The sequence below is a fragment of the Ambystoma mexicanum genome, chromosome 8, assembly GCF_040938575.1.
Source record: "Ambystoma mexicanum isolate Mex_15411 chromosome 8, UKY_AmexF1_1, whole genome shotgun sequence".
Lineage (NCBI taxonomy): Eukaryota > Metazoa > Chordata > Amphibia > Caudata > Ambystomatidae > Ambystoma > Ambystoma mexicanum.
This window is the reverse complement of record NC_090929.1, coordinates 400,752,933-400,776,754: the sequence shown is the minus strand read 5'-3', so window position 1 is coordinate 400,776,754 and position 23,822 is coordinate 400,752,933. Positions and strand designations below refer to the sequence as shown.

The 23,822-nt window shown below is 45.1% G+C and overlaps 1 protein-coding gene across 2 annotated transcripts in view; it reads right to left on the bottom strand.

The window, feature by feature from the left end:
• The window catches only part of BSPRY (B-box and SPRY domain containing), a 191,505-nt gene that overhangs the window by 23,697 nt on the left and 143,986 nt on the right, over positions 1 to 23,822 (bottom strand). For both annotated transcript variants that reach the window (XM_069609895.1, XM_069609894.1), the window contains exon 5: positions 2,374 to 2,498. In XM_069609895.1, the coding sequence (XP_069465996.1) occupies positions 2,374 to 2,498 (125 nt within the window). The remainder of the gene's footprint in view (positions 1 to 2,373; positions 2,499 to 23,822) is intronic.

Genomic DNA, 23,822 nt, shown 5'->3' with positions numbered 1-23,822 from the left:
TTGAGGCCCTAATGAACTACCATCAGAATTATGGAAAAAACTGAAAACCAAAGTGTTTAAGGCAATGTGGGAAGTGTTTCCTGAGGCTAAGGAAAATGGGGTTCTCGTATTAGACCACAGGGAAGGCACGACTGTAGTGATTTCAAAAGAAGGGAGACCAGCTTGTCAATACAGACCCTTCTCCCTGATAAATGAGGAGACAAAACTCCAAGCTCGATCCTAGCAACTGGTCATAAGGGAGGCTGCGCATTGCTTCAGGCCATGGAAGGTTCTTCGAGGGCCTCTTAAGCATACCCTCTCTTGACTCCTGTAAAGCTTTTGACTAAATCGAGGGAAGCTACATGAGTGGAGTTCTGACAGAAATGGGTTTCGGGCCAGTACATGGTGTGTTAAGAAATTGTGCAATGACTGACGTCAGGGTTAACTTTATACTTTGTGGCACATTTTATCTTACAAGGGGCATGAGTCAGGGTTGCCCCCCTCTCACCTCTTGCCTGTTTTCACGATAAAGGTGTTAGCGAAACGGATCGGAAATGACCGCATTCTAATGACCAGCATGGCCAGCAGGGGCACAAGATCTGATCTCCCTTTACGCACATGACATCTGAAAACATCTAAGTAATCCCACCATGTCCTTGTCACAAGCCACGGATATATTAAAAGAATTTGGTTGAAACTCAGGGTGGAAGGACAATTTGGAAAAATCGATACATCTTCCAGTCCAGGAGAATGGGAAGATTGTGTGGGTTAGCACCTCCCTGACTATAGCGGACAAAGGAGTCAAAATCTTCGGAATTTACACAGACTTATTTGAAGAATCATTCCAGAATAAGCTATGTCCTGGCGTTTTCCTTTTCAGATCAGATGTGACACTCTGGGCAAAACTTCCACTATCGCTGATGGTCAGGTGTCACTGTACAAGATGGTTATTCTCCCCAGTTTTATGTAATTAGTGCACAATTCTTCAGTCAAACTAAAAAGAGAGGATTTCTTGAGCATTGAAAAATCGTTTCGCACAGTCTTCTGGCAGCGGAAGGTGCCCCTTTTTTGCTCTTCAAATTGCATATTTTGGCCTGAGAGGGTGGAGTAGGACTCCCGAACCTACACGTTTATTACTGGCCATCTCAGCTGGCAGTGATTATCAGCTGGAAGTATCGAAGTGGGAAAATCCATGGAGCAGACAGAGAATTGTCAGGGCTGGGGCAAATCGCAGTGGGCAAATTGCCGCATTTGATGGGTAATCCAGATGTTGACCCCAGAAATGCAGTACCACAGCCCCACCTCACTGAGGATGCCCAGCAAGGCAGAAAACCTATGTCTGGAGTTGCTGCTGTTACTCTTGTTAGAGGAGAATGGTTTCGCATTTTGCTGCTGAAATGTCCTTGTGGTGGAATGAGACTGATGTGAAAATGGCTAATTCTGCTCCGAGAAAGGTACATTGAGCTAAAAGGTGGTTGTAGACTCTTCTGAGTGGGAATTGGTTATTTGCTGTGTTCGTTCTCAGTAGAGAAGCTCCCACAATTTGCGACCTCGTGGGGTTTCAGAATAGGTTTTGAACGGTAATCCAGACATGGAATTTCTCTGCTTACGGAGACAGAGCTCCACCTCACTGAAAATACCCAATAAGGCTGACATGCATGTCTTTAGTTGCTTCTTCAGAGTACAATTACATCACAATGTGTTGCGGAACAAGACTGGGGCCTAAGGTGCGGACGGACAAGACTGATATGCAAATGGTTAGTTCTCCTCCGCGAAAGGTACAGTGAGCAAAAATGTGGTTGTAACCCCTCTCGAGTGGGGATCGTTCCAGAGAACGGGTTATTAGGCTGTATTTGTTCTCAGTAGCGGGGCTTCTGCTATTTTGACAACATCACAGCTAACCCAAACTATAAACCTGGTGAAGAAATACATGTAATTACTAGATCATGCGGCAATACACACACACACACGCACGCACGCACACACACACGTACCTCACATACATATCCTCATTCTTAAGTTCCTTATCCCAAAGACACAAACACATTATTTCAGGGAAAAGAAGGGCTTCTACATATGACAACTTGCTATGCCAAAAACACATAGGCGTATATACGCCGTCATGCATAGATCAAGAGATATCCACTGTAGCTCCCATTTTATTCTCCTAACCTTCTCCAAATAAATAAAATAAAATATGTGAATTTAAAGACAAATGTCCCTGAACAGACCTTAAGAGACAGAGCATGAAAAAGGAAGGCTATGGAACATTGACGGCTACAGTAGGACCATAACAAACACTGGCCCAGCCAGCTGCATTGGAAGGGCCAAGGTGTCCAGTCCCATTAGGCAAAGAGAAAGGTATTGTATCTAGCAGTGGAGACAGACACTGACCCGTTGTGCAGCAAAGAACTGCCGACGCCCACAGTCCATTCAGTAGAGGGCTCCCGACACATCTTTGATTGAAGTTTAACTTCTCTGACTCCTGTGGCTCCAGAATCCCTTCTGCTTCCTCAGTCCTGAGAAGAACAAGGAAAGGTTGCAGGGTCATACTAGGTATTAACAATCTATTTCACGCCCACATTGTGAGGTTGGTGTTACAAGAAAAACAGACAGTATGTCAAAACACTGCCTATATTTACCACTAGCTAAATATGGAACAGGTGGTGTTTACATCATGCAGTATTTCTAGGAATAGTGTATGCTGCAGGCACCAGCTGAGTATGAGGTGCATTGTCTCTTGATAACGCCTCCAATATTTACCTTCACCCAAAATATGAAGATATACATAGCTGGAGAAGCCATCATTTCTTTTTTAAAGTTCTGTTTATGAAAACTATATGTTAAATTACAGAGAAAACAATCTAAAACGAAAATTACAAAAAACTTAAGAAAGTCATTCAGTGAGCTTTTCCAGCTATTCAAACTAGGATCATGCATGAGAATTATAGAACATTATAGAGCCCTTTCTGCATTACATTCCCAGAATGATCGATTTACAATAAACAGCTGTATATTATCATAATAAAAGGAATCATCAAGCATGAACAACGACATCCAATAACAGTACAAAAAAGGGGGTATCAAAGCACATCGATGACAGACTTCATCCAAGATATTTCTGTCACATACTTTAATTATAAAAGACTTTAGATGGCTGTGAGTAACCAGAAGGTGTCTCACCCACTAGTCCCCGGGGATCTGTCATCCAGGTGGCCAGGACACGGCCATCGCTTTAGGATCCAGTTCCTGAGGGTGGACCAGTGCGGCAGGTTCACCTGGGCGAGGGGTCTTCAGGGAGTGGGAGTGGGACACCTGATGGTGAGACGCGTTAACCCCTTTCCTGTATCACTTTTACCCCATCCTACCAGTAGTATATTTAGGAACTCAACCCCACCCCCCTTTTTCAACACGCACACTTTCTCAGGGACAGCCCGCTATAAGAGAAAACAGACTAACACTCGAGCCTTATACCTGACATGTCCCAATACAATGGTCAGGCAGGGTCAGGCAATTACTGACCATCATGCACATCTGACTTCCATTACACTTCCCCACACGGATAAAAGGCGGAGCACAAGAGCGCACTCTGAGCGAGGCAAAGCACACAAGGAAACTGCAGTTCCAAGATGGCAGTTTAATACGAGGAGAAAGATGGCAAAACAGAAGGGGATCATAAGGAGGGAAGTTCCCTTGACCTTTTTGACACAGAACCGTTACTTTCATGAAACCTCGGGAATGGAAGCCTAAGGCCAGGAAACTGGGATGAGGAATCCTGCATGGTGTGTGGGAGGTACCCGGGGCCCTCCCGCATCGATAATCATGGCGGGGAGAAACACCAGTTGCCATGGTACTGTCCTTGGCTCCAACAACAAAGCAGCGTCAGTGAAATCAACACAGCTGGTGAGTTGGGGAGACTGATACAAGACCGGTCTGTGTTGAAGCCAAGGTTGAAAGTTACAACGTTGTATGGCGGGCGCTGGAACGAACATTGTATGAAACACGTGTGATAACCAATGCGAGTAAAGTTGAACTGCAGATGTGTGATTGAACTTTAAAACCAAGATACAATACCTTTGACAGAGTGGCCCGGCACCATGTGCATGCTCAGTCGAAGGTCTCTGTAAGGTATCCATCTCAGAGTTGACAAAAGTGAAAGAATGCCAATGGATTGTGAATGGAAGTGGTCCTGCAACGGGTCAAGCAAAGCCCTGTGCACAGTAAAAAGTTTTCAATGTTGATACAGTAAAGAAAGTTGATGGCAAAGTAGATAAAGTTGCTCCGAGCCCGGCAGAGGGAGATCAGTTGAAAGCTTTGTGTTAAGGAAAGTTTGTGTTCCAATAATTGGTCCGAGGCCGGCAGAAGGAGACTGATTGAAAATTTTGTCACAGCGAGTCTGAGTTGGATGGAGGGGGATCCGGGGTGAACCGTGAATCAACCAAGAAATTCGATATGTAGAAATCCTGAGAACTTAAGTGGATCTGAGTCCAGCGGAGGGCGATCCGAGGTGAATAGTAAATCATCTATGAAAATTGTGCGTTGGCGAATACAGAAAAGGAAAGGAACTTTATTGTTTGTTTTTTCCATCAGGACCTCTGAAAGAAGAGACTTTGAATGGCAAAGCGACTTTGGCACAGAAGGCATTGGTGTTGAAGTTTTGAACTGCACCCTCCTGCTAGAGAAGCCAGAGACTGCGCTAAGCTCAAGTGTGCTACCTTGTCACGTGCTGAAAAGGCGGGGAAGGGAAGCCAACAGCTTGAATATCCTGACATATCATTTCTTGAACACTTTTCTTTTACATAACATTGTTTCCCACACTATTTGTATTTAGAGGTAAGGATTGGCAATAGGTTTATTAGTATAAGCCCTTTTCTTTTGACACGACACAACTAAGACTGCTTGCTGTGGCTTGCTCCCATCGTTACATTTAGGTATAGATAGGCGTTTTTCAAACCCATTTGATGTTCATTAAACACCCTTGAACTCTGGTCACTATTGTCTGTCTTACTGTTGACACCGTGCCTTCCTTACAATGCCCTATGGGTCTGAATCAATGAGATGTCATCCAGGGTGTCCATGTTAATGTTAAAGGACATTTGTACCGCGCACTATCACCATCGGAGTGGTCCCCTGACGCACCATGTATGAAACGATCCATCGCATCACGAAAGAAAGCAAAGTATTCCTGAGATAAAGGCCCTCATTACAACTCAGGCGTTAAGGGTTAACGCCACCGTTAACCCTTAACGCCTGATTCCCACCTTAACGCCTGCTTTTTGCAGGCGTTAAGTTCCATGGTGCTAAGGTACCTTGGTGCTAATTACGGCACCGTAATTTACGGTGCCGTAATTAGCGCCTTCCCCACTCCCATTATGCCCTATGGGGCAAAAATGGGAATGGGGAAGGGAAAATGGGAAATGGGGATTTACCGCCCCACTCACCTTGTAATGGGGCGGTAAATCCGCCATCCACCATGGTGTAAACGTAGTTTACACCATGGTGGTAAAGTTGGTGCACTTAGCACCTCAGTTGTAATGAGGGCCAAAGTATGTGGGTGTATCTGCAGTCAGATTGGTAAACATTTTATCCAAAGTCTTCATACAACTCTCATAATTTGTCTGTGGTTTCCGACAAACATCTGTATTCTAAATGACATTCGCTCAGCCGCATACAACTGTGAATGAATATTCAGCCATTTATCTATTCAGATGTGGGATTAATGTTTCCCTTGCATCGATAGAGTGTTCTGGCTCAAAATAGTACTGTGTTTACCAATCTCTGGACATTAGCATCCAGATCTAGTAGATGGATACCTTCCCCAAAAAGTAAAAGCTCATTTATTAAAGGTGGGCACAGTACAATGACCAATCCCAACTCTGTCAGTACATACTGCCAGAAAGCTCTCGCTCTCGCTTTTGGACATTCCCAGAACATATATGTGCTACTGAAGTTTGCATCCAACATCCCCTCAAACATAATGGTGATGGCCATAGACGCTGCTCGTGTAAGCATTCCAGAGTTTAATGCACCTCTGTATAAATTTATACTGTACCTCTCTATTTCTATTGAAGATGATTGGCTGTCTCCAGTTACATCACAGTATGCCAGTATGTTAGTTATTTCCAGAGTATCTCACAGCCCTTTCACAAGATATGTGTTAGAATGTTTTGGTTCTGATAAAGGTCAACTGGCAAAACGAATCTATAAAATACTTTAATCTTGGGGTTTGGGTCATCCGAAGCTTTTATCATATCTTCCCAGCACATTATTTTTGTTCTAAGTTTTACTTAAATGTCTGCAAAATGATTGAGGCAGAAAGTCATGATCCTTGTAACCTGGAAATATGGCTGCCCTAAAACCAGATCCTGTCTAATTAACTTTTAAATCTGCAAAATGGTTTTGTCTTTGCCACTAAGAGTAATAGGTGCAACCGAGGGCCGGACCAACAAATGAATCAGAATTATAGGCAAAAGAGGCGATGCCACAGTGTGTCTAAACCCTAAACCAACATTTAAGGGTCTGACCTACAATCGGATGGGTGTAAAGACAGGCAGGGATTCTGCTTCTAGGAAGGAGCTACGAGTATTTTCGAGAGAGCGAATGGGCAACTGCCTATTCATCCATCTTCCAGGCTGGAGTATCCACAGTATCTATTCAAAGTTTTACATAAACCATATGGGCAACAAAATTGTTACTCCACTGCAGTGGAATTGGGGAAATCTAGGGACCCATATGGCTTGGTCGCTTTTAGTGTCTGGAGTCTGATTCTAGCCTTTGCTTGTTTACATGTACATTTATTGATAGCTGCTGAGGGGCCCCTAAAGTCCTTGCCTGGTATTCTAATTGGAAGAATTTGACTAAGATACAATATTTTGGTTTATAGTTCATTTTCAGCATGGCTATTCCACCAGAGAAAGTTAACAGAAGTACATCCTAACTGCCCAAGCGTGATGTCATTTTGGCTATAGTCAGGGTATAGTTAGTCATATAAAGTTTAGATAAATGAGTCATTACCCATAGGCCCACGAATTTGAACTAGTTCTTCACTCTCAAGAATGGTTATGCAATCTCAATCAGGATTTGCTGACCAATGCTTAATGGGAGCAGATCATTGGTTATCAATAATAATAATAGGTTTGTTTAATTTTATTTTAATGTCTTTTTTTATTAACAAACGGTTTACAATCGAAACCTTTCCGCTAAACCAACAGAATATAACAAGAGAAGGAAAATAGTAATACTATAAAAAGAGAAGAATAATAGTAATAATAAAATAAATCAATTTACATAACAGCATTTAGAAAACAAGAAATGCTAAATAGCTCTTCAGAAAGAATTAAAACCACAGAAGGATAATTTACATAACTCAGTCCTCCTATGCGTCCCTTCTATCAACTTCCAAAAGGTTACCCTCACGAATTCCAACATGGCCAGGGTTAAAGCAATCTTTTTGCCCTGCATTGATATGTTCCACATCTCTTTCAAAGATAAGGTCTGATATTCACAAAAAAATGTCCCCAACAGATTAGATCTAGTGTACCTTAGATCTGGACATTGCATTATTAAGTGGAACAACGTCTCTGGTGTACCCTTACATAGGGCCTCATCACAACTTGGGCGGTAACGGTAACGCTATAAGCGTGGGCGGTATTAGCCCTACCGCCGAACTCCCTGGCGCTAATAGGATCACGAGTTCGGCGGTAATGTAAGTCCCCATTCCCCACTGAGCCATTTGGGAATGCCCCATTCCCCATTGGGCTCAATCGGGAATCTTCATGCTAATACCACCGGCGGATTTCCCGCTGGCGGTAATAGCGCGAATTTTTGGCAGATTTCCCCCCAGCTCAGAGCTGGGGCGAAATCCGCCGAAGCCCTGATTCGGCGGACCCTGAAATCCAGCGGTAATAGCGCTACCGCCGGATTTAAGGTTTACCGCCGAAGTCGTGATGAGGCCCATAATCTGCAACATATATTTTGAAGTTTTGGGTCTTTCCTCACTTCCAGTCTCTCTTTTGTGGGTAACAAGTTTAGATGCAGTCTCAAGAACTGGTTACGCAAAGAGTCTGTTGGAGAAATGTTTAAGTAGCCTGGGATTGTGCCACGCCTTCTGAGGTCAGTAAAACTCCTGCCATAGATCTTATATTTATTCACTGCCTCCAGCGTCTTGATACAGTTCTGGTCGTATAACTTCCTTTTAACATAATCCGGATTCTCCAGAAGCAGTTCTGCTGTAACACATATGGTCTCCAAAATTCCCTTACACACTTACACATCCCATTCTACTCCATGAAGCCTCCTTCCGACGGTGGTTGTAGGCACTTGTGGTAAAATGACATCGTTTTCCAGACTGTCATCGCGTAATTTGAAGTCAGGCCAAGCTTGATTATCACCATCAGAGTTGATTTAGGCAAGGTTGCTGATGTAGCTAATTTCCTATGTTATCCTTTTAAATGGCTTAGCATTTTTTTTTTCTGTTTAATACTTCCATATCAAATTTATGGAGATTTGAAAATGTATTTCCTATATAGGACTACACACCGATGGATCTCAGGTGGTGAAATAACAGAAGAAAGTAGTATCACACAGAGCGGTACTCAATTTATCAACCTCAGAAGTTGACCTGCCTGGGATTTGAACCTTCCACAGCAGGCTGCGCACAGATATCAGGGGCGAGCGCTTAGCTCACTGTGCTTTCTGACCTGCTAAGTTAAGTTTGTATCCTGAAAAAGCCCTGTCTGTGTCGAGGATGAAAATACCTGTCGGAATTGTTGATTGCAATCAAGTTGCACAGAGCAAACCATGCTTCTGTATTTATAAGTGAGATTGAATGGTACAAGTCATACTGATTGGCTGTCTTCTCATTTTAAGAAAAGGATGATGGTAGCATTGTACATAGAAGAAGGAGGTTCTGCCAGATCAAAGAACGTCTTGAAATCCTTTCCAACTTTGCAGATAAAGTGTCTCTGAATCTCCTAGAAAGCCAACAGGAGAACATCTGCCTTTCCCTTCTTTAGGTCTTCTAAGGCCACAGAAAAGTCGGCCCTGGATATAGTGCTATTGACTTGTGCAGTCCTGTGCTGCTAATGTAAATTACCTGCAACGCTTGACAACAGCTTGGAACACAATTTCCATTGTAACTAGCGCCTAGGTGCCTCAGGGCTTTCTGTGCTGCTATAAATGCAAACATAAATAAATAAGGTGCTCCTCTTCCTGAGCTCTGAAATGATGCAATGTATTCCCCACTTACATATGCGTTCATCACATACCAACACACTTCGGAGGTCACATCTGGGATAACATTCTGATTGGGAGGATAGCTCAGGGGCAACGTGCTCACCTTGGAAGCAAGACGCTAGAACAACACTGCTTTGATGCCGGTGTCCGCGCTTGGAAAACTCTGGGTATTAAGCATGTTATAAATAACCTATCATATCATTCAAGTTCCAAACTTCCTCGAGCGCACATTGTAGAGAGTACTCTACAGCTGGGTACGGAAGCATAGCTGAATTCAATCTCACCTGTTGGGCAGTTCTTAGGACGACTTTGTGGGAGATAATAAACCAGGAGCACAGGTGCAGGAGCCGAGAGAACAAATGGGAAACTCATGCACCCTGTGATTCCTCCTAACATGTGTTTGTGAGGGGTTTATGTTGTTACATCAGAAGTTATTTTTCCGATTAGTGTTTTCCAAATGTATTTTCCGGGAAAAACTCATTCACTTTTTTTTGTATTTGGGGGGTTCCCCTCTAGCTTCTCTTGCATTATTTACTCCCTATTCCGCACCATTCCGCAAAAAACGAATCGAAAAATATAGTGCCACTGTAACAATGTTGTACGGTTTGTGAGTGAACGTCAAATCTAGTCTACAGCAGGTCTTATGGGGGTTAAAAAAAGAATGTATCATCCACCTCTTTTCCCTGCAACGCCCTTAAAATAGCTCTACGCCGAATGTGCCTGTAGGATCCTTGGGAGCCCATGCAACCGGAGCGTGGTTGCATCGCAAGGGGAGACGCATGTCCATGCAAAAGTTTAGGGTGACATTAAAACTACCACCATACAAGAAGCATGTTGAGAATAAATGTGTATACAAAGTGGGTCTACCTTCTACTTGACGATATACATTGAGAAGGGTAACAGCTGCCCAACCCATGTACCTCGAGGCAACAGATGTCTCCGCTCCACATCCCGCTCCACATCTTCAGAGCATTGATTTTTTAAAGGGGAAGTTTTTTGTGATCAAAATTAAAACTCCTCTATGTTTACTATCATTTGGACCCTAAAAAGATTCAACTCCCACCCCTGCTCTTTTTAATTTAGACATCTGGGTCTTACCCAAGTGTGTCTCTAGAAGAAACGCTGGATCTAGTTTGAGGTTCTTGAGGGCAGAGAGAACTCTATGCCACTTGATCAGGCTGCCCATTCCATGCACATTGAGAGTAATCAGTTTAAGGGGCAGCACATAGTTTCACAGAACGTTTATTATTGCTCTGTGAGGCATTCAGGAGACCGAGACAAAGAACCACAGGGTAACCAATTCACAGTTTGAGGACAATAGCTAAAAAGGTGTGTTTCACCATGGGTGTTTGTAGGTATGCCATGAATATCATATTAATGTGGATCACTTTATGATATTAGTACCAGCACCATTTACCAGGTAAGCCTCGTCCAGGGTTCCAGTTTACCGCAGATGGGTCTAAGGCGGGGTTAGGACTATTCAGCAGTAGATCAAATGTATGATCTCAAGGGTCCATCAGAGAACCCTTCCACACAGGCAATCTTTTCTTCACATGACTACACCAGTAGGAGGTCTGAGCAAATGTGGAAAAGTGTTCTTCTGAGTCGGTAGTGCAGGGCAGAATAAGTGGATAAACACATGCAAATATTCATGAACGTGACAAGCAACATGTAATATGCAAGCAGGTGTGCCTCCTCTTAGCTAATGTGATTCAAAGAGGAAATTGAATTACATTGTAATTTTCTAGAGGAGCCATAATGAAGGAATACATATACTTAGGTCTCCGAATCTGCTCTAATTGCAGATTAGTGCATGTAATTAATAATACGTCCTTGAGAGGGTCTAGAAAGAATTAGAATCGTGAGGCATATTAACATACACATATTACTCCTTGCCTTCCTGGGAAGGCTGTGAGTCTCAGGGAGCCCAACATGGGTTGGATGGAGTGCCTCTAATCAGACAATGCAGTACATTGCCATGTTGTTGCCGCCTTCTAACCACCTCAAAGCGGGCAATTTAGTCCCAGACCGAATCTGGTTTGTTCAATGAGGATAAGTAGAGGATGTGTCTTGGTGATCGTAACTTGCCAAATCGCTCCCCTCTTGCGGGTTGGGTGTTAAGCAAATGTAAGGTATCCTGACTGAAGGATCTCACTGGTTATCTATTGATCATTCAGGCTTTCAGTGCAGGTGGACCCAGATTCAGCTCTGATCACGGACATAGACCAAAATGCATTGGCTTTGTGTGACATGAATCTCTTTGCTTGCTGTGCAGTTTTTAACATGATAGATTACATTTATGAACGTATGTTGGAAGAAGACATTCTCCAGCATGTATTAAGTGGTCTGTTAGACCCGGCGGTCATCATACTGTACGTTGAGTGGTTAGTCGGGCTCATCGCTATGGTGTATCAAATCGATGGCAAGATTTATTATTTTCAAGATGAAATATCGCTGGAAATTTCAAATAACACTTCAACTATGAGCACTTCAGCAGTTGAAAAATCTAAATGTCATCTCTTCTCTGAAATGACACCTCCATCAAGTCATCGTTTAAAAGTCTTATGACTACATTTTGATCAGATCACATTTCCTCTACGCACTCATGACCATTTCTTGGTGTTGATAGTTGAGAAATCTGCAAGTGATAATTCTGGCACGGTCTCAGGGTGTGGGCTTTGGGATCAGCGCTCTCTGTGCCCTCCCAATTATTTCAGTCTGAGGATTAAAGATGTGTATCTGTCTGGAAGGAAGTGTGCAGGAGCAATGTCATGCCCGTGCCATCCGCATTTTCAGGATCCCATCAAGATGGACGCTATTGCACCTGGATCTTTTGTCCTGGTTGTCAGCCTTAGCAGACAACCACTAGATTGAATGGATTGCACTGTGAGGATATGCAACTACAGCTTCCACTACACTAAAGTAATGTTTGTGTTAGATTCTGCGAGAATGTGATGGATCTTTTTCATCTCCACAAGTATAGCCTGCAAGCATCCTGTGGTTTCTGCTGGGTCTATTATGCCTGGGTGGGGTCTGGTGGATCTCCAACAGCCATACGCCAATTTAGCTGAGTTAGAAAAGGAAATACTTGTGCTTCTCTCAGCCGCCATACTCACATGAGAAATGCTTTCGAATTATACAGTTCCAAAGTGTCCTTTAATATTGCCATCTTTTGAAGATGTATCAGAAAAAGGGACTTAAGAGGAATCACATGCACAAGCACAGACTCTTGCCTGAATCAGAGAACAGCTTCTTCCTGTTCCTAGGGAGATTGTGCCACTGCAGGTTATCATCCATAATCTAGGAAAATGAACATATCGCTCATAAAGGGACCGCAGTAACATTCCTTAAACCAATATTCCCTGCAATGTGATGTTAAACATTAGGGCACAAGGTCCAACCAAAGGAGCACCTGACATTTGCATCAGTGGTTCCCAGAATCTACTAAGGCGCCAAGCAAGAGGATACAATTCTTGAGCAGGTGTCTTTGATCATTTCCCAGAAGGATGGATTATTTTTGGTAGCAAAAGCTACTCCTTGCCAAGCCTACACTTCTCATTCCTCGTGCCGGAATCACATTACTTATGACGGGACATCTGACCAGTTCTCCTCTCTTTTATGGAGTAATATTGTACGGGGATGGAGGAGGCACTTCAAATGCATTCAGGTAGCCAGCCTGTAGGGCCTCCCTTTATCGTCTATGTGTATACTGCTGTGGATAACCTTTCTACAGACATGCTGGTTCATGGTACATGAATGCAGGTTTCTGTACTGTTTCCCGCTGTATTGGCTCTCCAATGACCTGCATGTAGTCGGCCTCTGAGCCCACCTTAATTGCAGAGGGATTGTTGGCCAGCCCGCCGTGATCCCACCTCTAGCGTCAGGCTGAATGGGCTGCCACTGTGAGGCTGAGCAGCTGCTGAGGCACCCTCTGGAACCTCTGGGTGCCAGACCGTTTGATGTTTTTGCATTCCTCGGGGTACCAAGCATTGCCTTTTTTCTACAGCAACGCATTTCTCCAACTTGTTAGAACTGGACCTACTTTCAATAGGACTTCTTTAAATTAATTCAGCCACTTCGATCATTCTGATCTAGTTCTAGTCACTGCATTGTAACTTTTGCCGTGTAGGTATTTCTCATTATTAGAAGTCCGTTTTCTATTCTTCTTGCTATTGGTGAGGGTGATATTTGACAGAACAGAAACCCCATTGGTCTATAAATTGGCTAATGTCCAAGACAAGGACTATAATCACTCTCTCCTCTAGTCATTACTGAGAATTCCTTTAAGTGGGCCCATTCTTCCATAGGTACCCGGGCATAACCTATGATGTGAAGTTCTTCGGTTGCTACATTTGAATTTACCAGTAATATCAGGTAGCAATCTACCATTGACTGGGCGTAAGATGGCTATTCTGTGCAATTGGCATTTCATAAAATCTGAACAATGCCTTTGGGTTCGTTTCTCTGGCCTAGGTATGCTTATAAGTCTGCAGAGACCCTGGCATTTCCGCAGCCAGTTATGGTAATCATCTACTAGAGGCAACAAGCACAACTGCTCATTCTATGGTAACATGTTTGTGCCTCAACTCATTTCTGGCAGCTTCCACTAGTGCGAGGTACTAAATGTGTAGCATCTTTAATGGTGTCCCCTATCTGGCTATTGAGACCACCAAGGTGATATCTTAAGGGACCGGTTGCTCCCTACCCCCGAGCCAGGGGACGTTCACACAGTGCTGGTAAGGGAAGGGTGTCCTGGTCACATCACCTTAATCCCCATCAAATGGCTAGGGACAATAGCAGGGATGCTCCACAGACCACTGGCTACTCCCCACCCCATCGGCCCAGTGGGGTAGGTCAGCCCTGGAAGTGTGGCTCCAAACCACGCCCCTTGTGAGACTCTGAAGGGCAATGTGTGTGCCACCCCTCCCCTGTTGAGGGAGCCTAAAGTGCCCTGCAAGCAGACCCAATCCTTTGACAGTAACGTGGACAGCTTTCAATTTAAGGAAAAAGGGTTTCTTTACACTTCACAATGGTGGCAGGTTTTCCGTTACAGTTGCAGCTTCGCTACTTCAAAGGAGTCATTTCACAAGGTTTCGCTAGCATTTCGGTGCTGTGGGACCAGACTGAAATGCAAATCGATATTTCTCTTCTGTGAAGGGTGCATTGAGCAAAAACATGTTTGTAGGCCCCCCTGGTTGGAAGAAATTCCATAGAACAGGGTATTTGACCCATGGTCGTTCCCAGTAGAGGTGCTGCCACAATGTGGCTTGATTATCATAAATGCAGTTAATGAGCAGGAAATGTATTTAATAATTCATAATGACAGCACGCTAATACTAATACTGATAGAATGACAAGTAACTGATTCATTTTTAAACAAAACTGATCATGCTTTCAAATCACTTTTAAGACTGAGATTATGATAATAATTCAACCCTGGTGCATATTTTTCTTTTGATGTGAGGGTTTTGGGATTGTGTTTTATTATGATGAAGTTGAATTGATCACTGTTTGAAATCGGACCCGAGCAATACTTGAGATTTGATTCGTCTGCACCAATGGCGTCTTTTCTTGCTGAGCTCCTGCTGCAGCTTTAATGCTCTGGTGTGCATAGTGCATAGTATGTGCTGTTCCCCGCTCCCCTTCCTGCCCCCCACCTCCTCCTTTAAATTAACTCTATCACAGAGCAAAGTGCGTGCATATGTTTTAGGAGACTTTTAACAGTTACCTGATTTAGGACCCCACCCCCCCTCTTTCCACCACCTACTTGGACACAATGACATTCCCATCTCTCCTCCATGCTCCTCTGGAATACCCTAGCACTACTCTGAGCCAGCAATGCACTCCTAGTCCCACCCCCCTAGCCCTATTTTTGGACCTCTTCCCCTTTCAGTAGCTCGTTCTCCCAAGGGTGGACTGGGAACCAAGTTTCAAAGTGCCCCCCCCCCATATTGCACATTTTCAGTAAGCCCATCCCTTTTCCTATGTGAACATTTGGATATAAAATAGGTTACCACACAAAAGAGGCCCAGGGTGCAGAGGCCTAGCAGGAAATCTACAGAGTTCCTTATGGGCAAGTTCACCCCTGCCTTCTCCCCTCCCCCCTGTTCCCTTCACACCATAATGATATTACATTCCAAAGCCCTCCTGAGTCACAGTCCGTTTTGGCTTGACATGTAAGGATGTCTTGCAAATACAATCGGGATACATTGTGACAATTATCACAATAAAATGTTTGCATAAACAGTGCTGAAATTGGGATAGATTTCCCCAATCCGGAATCCGGCAAAAATCGTCTATCTGGATTCCGGAACCTTAGAAATCAACAGCCTGTGCCCCAACCGACATACATCATTGCACCCAAATGTTCCTAGTGCTCGGAGACAGAACTCCGTTCCAGTGTTTCTTATTTTGTTTTCTATTCAAGTGCATTAAAGTGTGATTAGCATCCAATTAATGCAGACACATCAGTGAGTGGGTAATGGGGAGTTGCTACAACCTTAGCCAAGTCTCTTAAACTAAGCAAACGGTGGGAGATTAAAAATGGGAGGGTCGCATAAAGCTGCATGCTGTGTGGAACAAAGACTACAAGTAGGTGACTTTATCATGAATTTTATTTCAGTCGTGACAGTGCAGTTTGAAACTCAGGAGATCGTTAGGCTCAAAAAATTTTGCATGCTGGTAATTATGGGCTTACACTAGCATGTGGCAAGTAAAGCTACAATCATATGTTTTTGCTCAACACGTTACTATAATGATGCACTTGTGAGGTTGGTTTACTATGTGATTTGTGCATATTTTAAGTAATCTATCTAAAACAATGTGTTATTTCTGCGCTGGGTTTGGTGCTTTTTGTACAAGTCCACCACTTGCCTGCCATGAGCCCACTCCCAGTCCTGCCTCCATCATTCCAATCACTCCACTGTGGTTCCCAGGCTAAAATGATGTTCCTTTACAGCACTATTATTGTATACCTTCCTCGCTTCCTATGTGCATTGATGCATGTGTTTACCCGCGTGCCTTTTTCTGGTCACTGTACAGTGCTCTGATGCCCATTTGTGACTGGTCCGCAGAATATAAAATGCAGTGGTGGAAATTGAAAAAATGTGGTGGGGGATCCCTCAAGGTCGGGGTGGGGGCGGAGTTTGGGGGGGTGGGTGCCTGAGCAGGCGGGGTTGGGGGGCAGAGCTGGTAGTTGACGTCCGATCAAAGTAAATGTGCAAAATAATAGTTTAAAACAGCGCAATTTCTTTATAAATGAATTCCACTTTAAACCACTTCCATGGCACTGGTGATGAGTTACTACGCTGTGCGAATAATAGTTTTGACCAGTGTTGCTGAGGAAATATTATTTAAAAAACACAATTTGCATCCCATTTTTTTTTTTTTTTTAAATCCCCATTGGGTACTATTCAAACGGGTTGATTTCTGTTCGCCAGTAGTAACGTTTTATTTTACTTGAACCTCATCCGCACAGCTCCTGCAGCTCCCCTCTGAGAGGGGTTGGGTGGCTGCATCGTGTGTCATTATTCCACTGTTAATAGGGCTATTTTTTGTATTCATTCAATGTTTGTGGACATCCTGTATATTCATTTATTTATGCAAGGTTCGTCAGATACAAGCATCGACAAACCATGCATAAATAAATAAATAAATAAATACATAATCTGGGTCCATGAATCCGACAAACATTACATAAATGCTTGTCCTGTAGCTGTGACCTGGATCAAAGTCCTGTAGGGGGGCACAGCAGCTCAGCAGCTCATTGCCGCCATGAGCGCTCTGCTTTCGCAGGCGTTTTTTCCCCAATTTATTTTTCCATGTATTCCAGCGCAGAGCATGGGTTTGTGGAGGCTGACTCTGGCGGGATCCCGAGATCCGGCTACACATCTGGTGCCGGATCTCGGATCCGTCGAGAGCCGGCCCAATGACCAGCACTGATAAAATGAAAATAAATGAAAAAAGTGAGGGAGGACAGGGTGTAAAGGAAGGAGCTTGTCATTACTCGCTCGGTGTGTCTGTGTACTGGCATTCAAAGCATTGTAAATAAACCTCTGATTTCAATGAGGCAAACAGCATGTATAACCGCAAAAGCAAGCTGCGTGAGAGAACCTGTCTATACATTATAAGGTATGCAACACCTGACTAAGGTAGGAATACGGAGTCACTACAAGCCTGTTCTGTAATATGTATCGACCTGTTTGCTGCTCGGAAGTCCCAATGCTTTCTGTGTAACGATAAATGGCTTATAACGAGAAGATGTCGGGACCTTAGTTCATGTAAACAATAACATGTTTTGAGGCTTTTAAACCGCAAAAGCAAGGGGTTACAAATGAAATACTTCAAAACATTTTGCGCAGTGTTTTAAAGTGCAGGAAAAGAAAAGGGGAAGGGCTGGCAGGGAAAGAAAGGGCGGGGATGTGCTGTCATTGCACACATGATGTAATGGCAACCTGCAAGCCTAGGAAGGTGCATCCTCTGCTTGTGTACACGGAATAAGGCCGACTTGAAGTTTGGGTCTCAATGTGCTTTGTTTGCATTCTGCAAAGATCAAAGCATCTCTTTGTGGGTTGCTTTCAAGAAAGGGATCACGTTGAAAAGGGCTGGCCACAGGGGTGGACTAGAAACCAAAGGGGGCGGGGGGCCTGGGCATCTTTTGTCAAACTGTCCCCACATTACACCGTGCAAGTAGCGATCAAGGGTCACCCCTGTTCCAGTGTCCAAAATTGGAGAAAAACAAGGGATTTGGAAGGATTAAGAAGTATAACATAACAAAAACATAACACATTACATCAATATTTTAAGAGTGAGGCGAAAGATACTGGAAACTTTGTAACAAACTGCCAAGGGCTGTGGGTGATGAGAAGAGGGAAGGCAGGGGCAGTGGGGTGACTGGGTGAGGGCATAAGAGGAGCTGAAAAGCAGCCAGCATTACTCTTAGTTTGCTGATAGCATTTAAGGTTGCCCGCAGCGGGGTACTTCAAAACGCTAAGGGGGAGAGAGAGGGAGCGCAGTGGGGATTTGGAGTTGGCACCTTAGTGAATTTATCATTCTTAGGATATTGAGAAGGAGCGTTAACAGACGTTGCTTTTAGTGGGAGCGAAATGCCGATTCTAAGTGTCTGCTCGTTCCATCCCTAACCCTCAAAGTGACATCAGAGAGCCCCCTTCTGTGCTAAACTCTACACACAGTTGCTTTCACTAACAACAGAGAACGACGAGGATGGTTTTGTAACCCGCACACAAATGGGAACTCTTCAATCCCTGAGAGAAAGGATCGATTACTGACACTCACCCGGTGTGTGTTTCAGTGCAAGCGGCATCTGCAGGGCCTGCGAGAGCTTCGAATGTGAAGGAACACCGCCCCCTCTGTCTCCGGCGAGGGATGGACAGAGAACTCTGTGCCAAATATAAGAGGACGCAGGGTGCTTAGATCAATATATGCATGCCTGTGCGTGTGTACACACACACACACACACACACACACACCCTCAACCCTCTGTGCTGTCCCCCTCCCCCTCCATTCACGCTGGTTAGACTCCTTTATTCTCTGTTTATTGCCCCACCCGCCCTCCACCCCTCTGTGCTATTCCTCTCCTCCCCTTTCTGGATTTTCTGGCCTCATCTTTTCTCTGTTTTCTCTGTGCTGTTCCTCTCCTCTTCCTTCCAGATTTGTGGGCCCTTGTTTCCTCTGTTTTCTCTGTGCTTTTCCTCTCCTTTTCCTTCCTGATTTGTGGGCTCTTTTTTCCTCTGTTTTCCTGCTGCACCCACTTCCAAACCCCCTTGCTGTTCCTCACCTCCCTTTACCGCTTTTGGTCCCTTTTCTGTTTTTCTCCTGCATCCACCTCCGGCTGTCTGTGCTGTTCCTCCCCTCTCCTTTCTTCCTCCTAATGCCTCTTCCTTTTGGAATCTCTCACCCGGGCGTCCGAAGCAAAAGTCTGATGAAGACAAGGGTGACTCCCGTTTGGCTCTGATCGGGCTTGGAATGCTCACGACCCCTACACTAGACATCTAATGTAAGCCACACGCCATGTATTTCGGCACAGCCCATCCACACTCCCATCAGGCAATGCAAACAACACTAAACTCCCCATCATTAAGTCCACATCACAGAAACCTCATCCACATTTCACCCAAGACAGCACCTACACAGCATCCCCTACAAACACACAGATGTAGAATCTTATCAACGCCTGTGTGATGAATCAACTTCCGGGGCACCAGTGGTCCATGGATGAATATCTGTTTCTAAACCACCAATCAACCCCATACCTCTAATACACCAGAAAGGATCCGAACAGATTGGAATATAAGTGAATTATAAGCCCTCCTTGTCCAATTTTGGTAACATGGACGGAACGGCAGGCTTATCTCCGCAAAGATGTGGATCGTTGGTTAGTTGCAACGCAGCGAAAATACAATTATTACCCAATGATGAAAGGGACTGTCCAGTCAAGGTTGTATACAAATATCTACTTTATTATTACTACAACAGACAGTTCTAGCACTACAAAATACACCCCACCCTGTAATGGAACACAGAGGACAGACAGTTTAACGAAGGAAAGGGATGCACTCTGGATACTGATATGAGGGTTCTTGGTAAAGTAAGCAGTGTTACTGTTGAAGGTTATTCAGTTTCAGCACCCAGGGGGGAAAGGGTCGCAACTGTCTCTAGGGGCCTTCGGAGAAGGACCAGGGGGGCAGAACCACAATGCACCTAGTGCTGAAGAGGTTCTTGGCGCTCAACAGCGTTCAAACAGTTCCAGGGCGCTTTGCAGCCCTTGAGACAGAGTTAGTGGCGGGAGACAGCTGCGGGTACCAGGCGGCAGGTGGTTCGGCAAGCGAGGCTGGATGGACGTCTGCAGGCTGTCCGGTGCAGCGGCTCAGACCAAGACTTGTCTCTGTGCTGCTTGGTGGATCTGGAATGCTGGTCAAGGCAGCTGGGATGGCTCTTGTGACTGCAGCATGACAACAGTCAGCAGTGCAGCCGGATGCAATTCGAGGACTCGACTGTCTCGAAAATGTCCTTAAAAGATGGCCACTGGATGATGCTTGTGTGGTACTACACCTAGCTTCTTCGCAGTGCTCGTGTCCTTTCAAGGTGGACGGCCCAAAGCTGAGGAGAGTGGTTGCAGGTAAGAACCACGTCCTTTGTCCAGAGACTCTACGGCACTTCCCACCTAGGAAGCTTGCTTGCAGAACTTATCAGGGCACGATGTGTGCTGGCTGGGTGCCAGTTCTGGAGCTGCTGGGCGGGTCCTCTGAGTGCGATATCTCTGAGATGTTTAGGGGAGGGATCTTGCTTCCCTCTTGGAACTCCTGGTCTTCCTTCACTGGCGGAAGATGTAAGGTAGACTGTACCTTCAGCCCGGGTCCAAATGAGTCCTTCTTGTTACTCCTTGCAAAGTTTTCAGATGATCTGGTTAGTGAGGGATTCAGCCCTCTTTTAAAGCCAAATGGGCTCCAGTGATTGGTGCAGGCTAAGCCTGCCTTAATGAACCAATCCTGGGTCCCCACCAACAATCTTCTGTTATGTACGAGGTCAGGACCAGAGGTCTCTGCACAGGACAGACAAGGGGTGACAACATATACTTAAGTCCCACCCATCTCCCTGTCTGCTGTAGATCAAAGTGTTTCTCTGGTTAACTGAGTCCTCTGTGACTCTTGATTAAAATAGAGGTTGCCCTTGAAGTTTGTGCCGGGAGCAGACTTCCTGTCTTCCCCAAATCACATACTTCTCCCCTCTGAAAGGGGTCCGCTCTGCAGGGGTTTTCCTGTGGTAAATAGTGGACCCAGACATGCATTTCACTGCCCTTTCATACAGAGGGGTGGGAACTAGCTTCAAGTTGACACATTTCATTCCAAAGGGGTGTTAGTCCCGCTTTCCTGTTGTCTTAAGCGGCAACCAAGCCCCAGTCAGGCTTGCTTCAATTATCTTGTTAGTATGCACTTTCTCGAACAGACAAAAGGAATGCAGATCCATGGGGCCTTTTATATTTAAATTAGGCTGCCCATGGTTGGAGGACGGTATGCCTTACCTGCTACTTGAGATGCTTTGATGTACCCGGGGTGTCATATTCCAGCTGAATATGACAGGAGAAGATGGCGCCTATGGGCTGTGTATTCCCGGAGTACATGTGACTATGTGTTTTGTGTGGGAAGCAGATGAAATGTGCGCAGAATGGCCTCACACATTTCTCAGAGGCTGATCTCCCATCATTCCTTTTCATTATTAAAAAATCAAAAAAGCCCAGGTGAGCGCACTCTCCCAGTGCGGATGGTAGAATTCCTCACAGCTTGTTCAGCAATCGCATCTGCAGCTGACATCGCAGACACCATTACCACCCATGACCTGGAAGCACTCTTCATTACTGGAATCTATCTCACCCCATCCTCTGCTCATATCCTGGATGTCCTTGCCCCCTCCATCCAATGGTACATCATTCGACACAGGGACAGGTTGAAAAAGACTAGCAGAGGAATTTTCATCACCCACATACCTTCTTGCCCGTGCGCCAGACTAGAAGTGGTCTCTATCAGCTCCTTTGAAGCCTTCCCTGCCACTTCCCCCTCACCCATTACATCCACAATCTTCAATCCCATCGACAAGCGCCCAAAATCCAACACCTCCTTCACTGATGACTTCAGTGGCCTAGTGATCACTGTGTCCCTCACACATGCCAACAACATTTTCCTCATGGACTTCAACCTCCCAGGCAGCACAGCCAGCAGGACTATGAAGGAAGCACTGCTAGTCTATTAGACACACTACACCTCACCCAGCACACTATTGACCCAACCCACAAGCAACACAATATCCTTGACCTCATCATCAGTGCCTTGCTGACCCTCCATTACAACACTCCTATACCCCTTGACCGGTTTCATCAGTTCACCATTTCCTTCACCACGAACCATGTTGCCCCAACTAACTAAGCCTATCAAGCATTCATTCTGCTCCTTTAAAGGCTTCCCTATAGAACCACTCATTGATGACCTCACCAATCTCCCCACCACCCTACGTGGATACCAGTACAAAGAATGCAACAACATCCCAGAAGCTCTCAACAAAACACTGACAACAAACACTAACATACATGTCCCAGAGAAACAACAAACCATTAAACATAAACCATCAGCCACCTGGTACACAAAAGGGCTATCCGAAAACAAAAGAAACCCGGTACAACTGAAAAACCTCATTCACCCTAACCTTATTTAAAGAACTTTATGCAGACAACTGATCCTCACAACGAAAGCCACCTACTACCAGAAGACCAGAGCCGAAGCCAACAGTGAAAGCAAAGCTCCCTTCAAGGCAGTCAAACAGCACATCAACCCCTTCCCCAATCCTCCAATCCCTCACTCCATTGTGAAATCTACCACCATCAAAAGCCTCTTCACTGACAGAGTCAGCAAACACACACACACACACACCCTTTTCTAGGCAAGATCCTTTAAAAGAGCTGTAGCCACTCAACTTCAAGCAAGCAGCAATACTAACAACCTCCTACAGACCTATTAATCTGGCTTCATACCCAGAAGCAGAACAGAGACTGCCACCATCTAAGTTATGTTATACAAATTTATAGAGCGCACAAACACCTGAGCTCACCCTGGCGCACAAATGAATACAGAGCTGCCTGACAACAATTAGAACACCCAAGTTTTGTGCAGACGCCGAAAGGTAAGATGGTCGGCTGTCATCCGTAGTGCCAGGGGAATGGCATTGCAGACCTTGGTGGCAGCCACCGAGAAGGCATGGCCGCCGTTACGGGTCAGTCTAAACTGGGGAACCTTGACCAGGTAGGCAGAGTGAGAGCAGAGACACCGTGTTGGAACATAGTGGGGGAGCTTTTCTTGGATATATTCCGGCCCAAGGCTGTTGAAAGCCCGATGTACTATGCACAAGGATTTTAACAGTATTCTCTTGTCCACCGGGAGCCAGTGAAGCTACCTCAGCAGGGGAGTAATGTGGACTCCCATAGTAGGCTGCAGAATAGCTCTGACAGCGGCGTTCTGCAGTAACTGTAATGAATGGATCATGTAGCGGGGCTGGGCGAGATACAGTGAGTTGCAGTAGTCTAGGCCACTCAGAAGGCGTGCTGCTACCACCGGAGCCCGACATTCTATTGGCACAAAAGGGAGGACTTTCATGAGTATGCACAGTTTAAAATGCCCACTCTTACAAACTGCTGCTACCTGAGCATCCATTGCAAGAGAAGAGGAGATAACAACCCCCAAGTTATTTACCAATGCCACAGGAGCCAGAAGGGGGCCAAGAGAGGTTGTCCAGCAATCATTGGTCCAATAAAGAAGAGGTGAGGTGGTACTGACCACCAATACCTCTGTCTTACTGCCCTTTCGTTTGAGCCAATTAGAAGACATCCATTCACCAACCTCCTGAAGACACAACCTAAACCGACTGGCCGTGTTGGCATGATTAAGGTCAAGACGGACCAAAATGTGGGTGTCGTGGCATAGGAATAATAGCGGAAGCCATGAGAGTGAATGAGAGCCAAAAGATGCCTGATATACAGGTTGAATAGGATCAGGTGAAGGGCAGACCCCTGTAGGACACCACATGATAGCAAGACTGGACTAGAG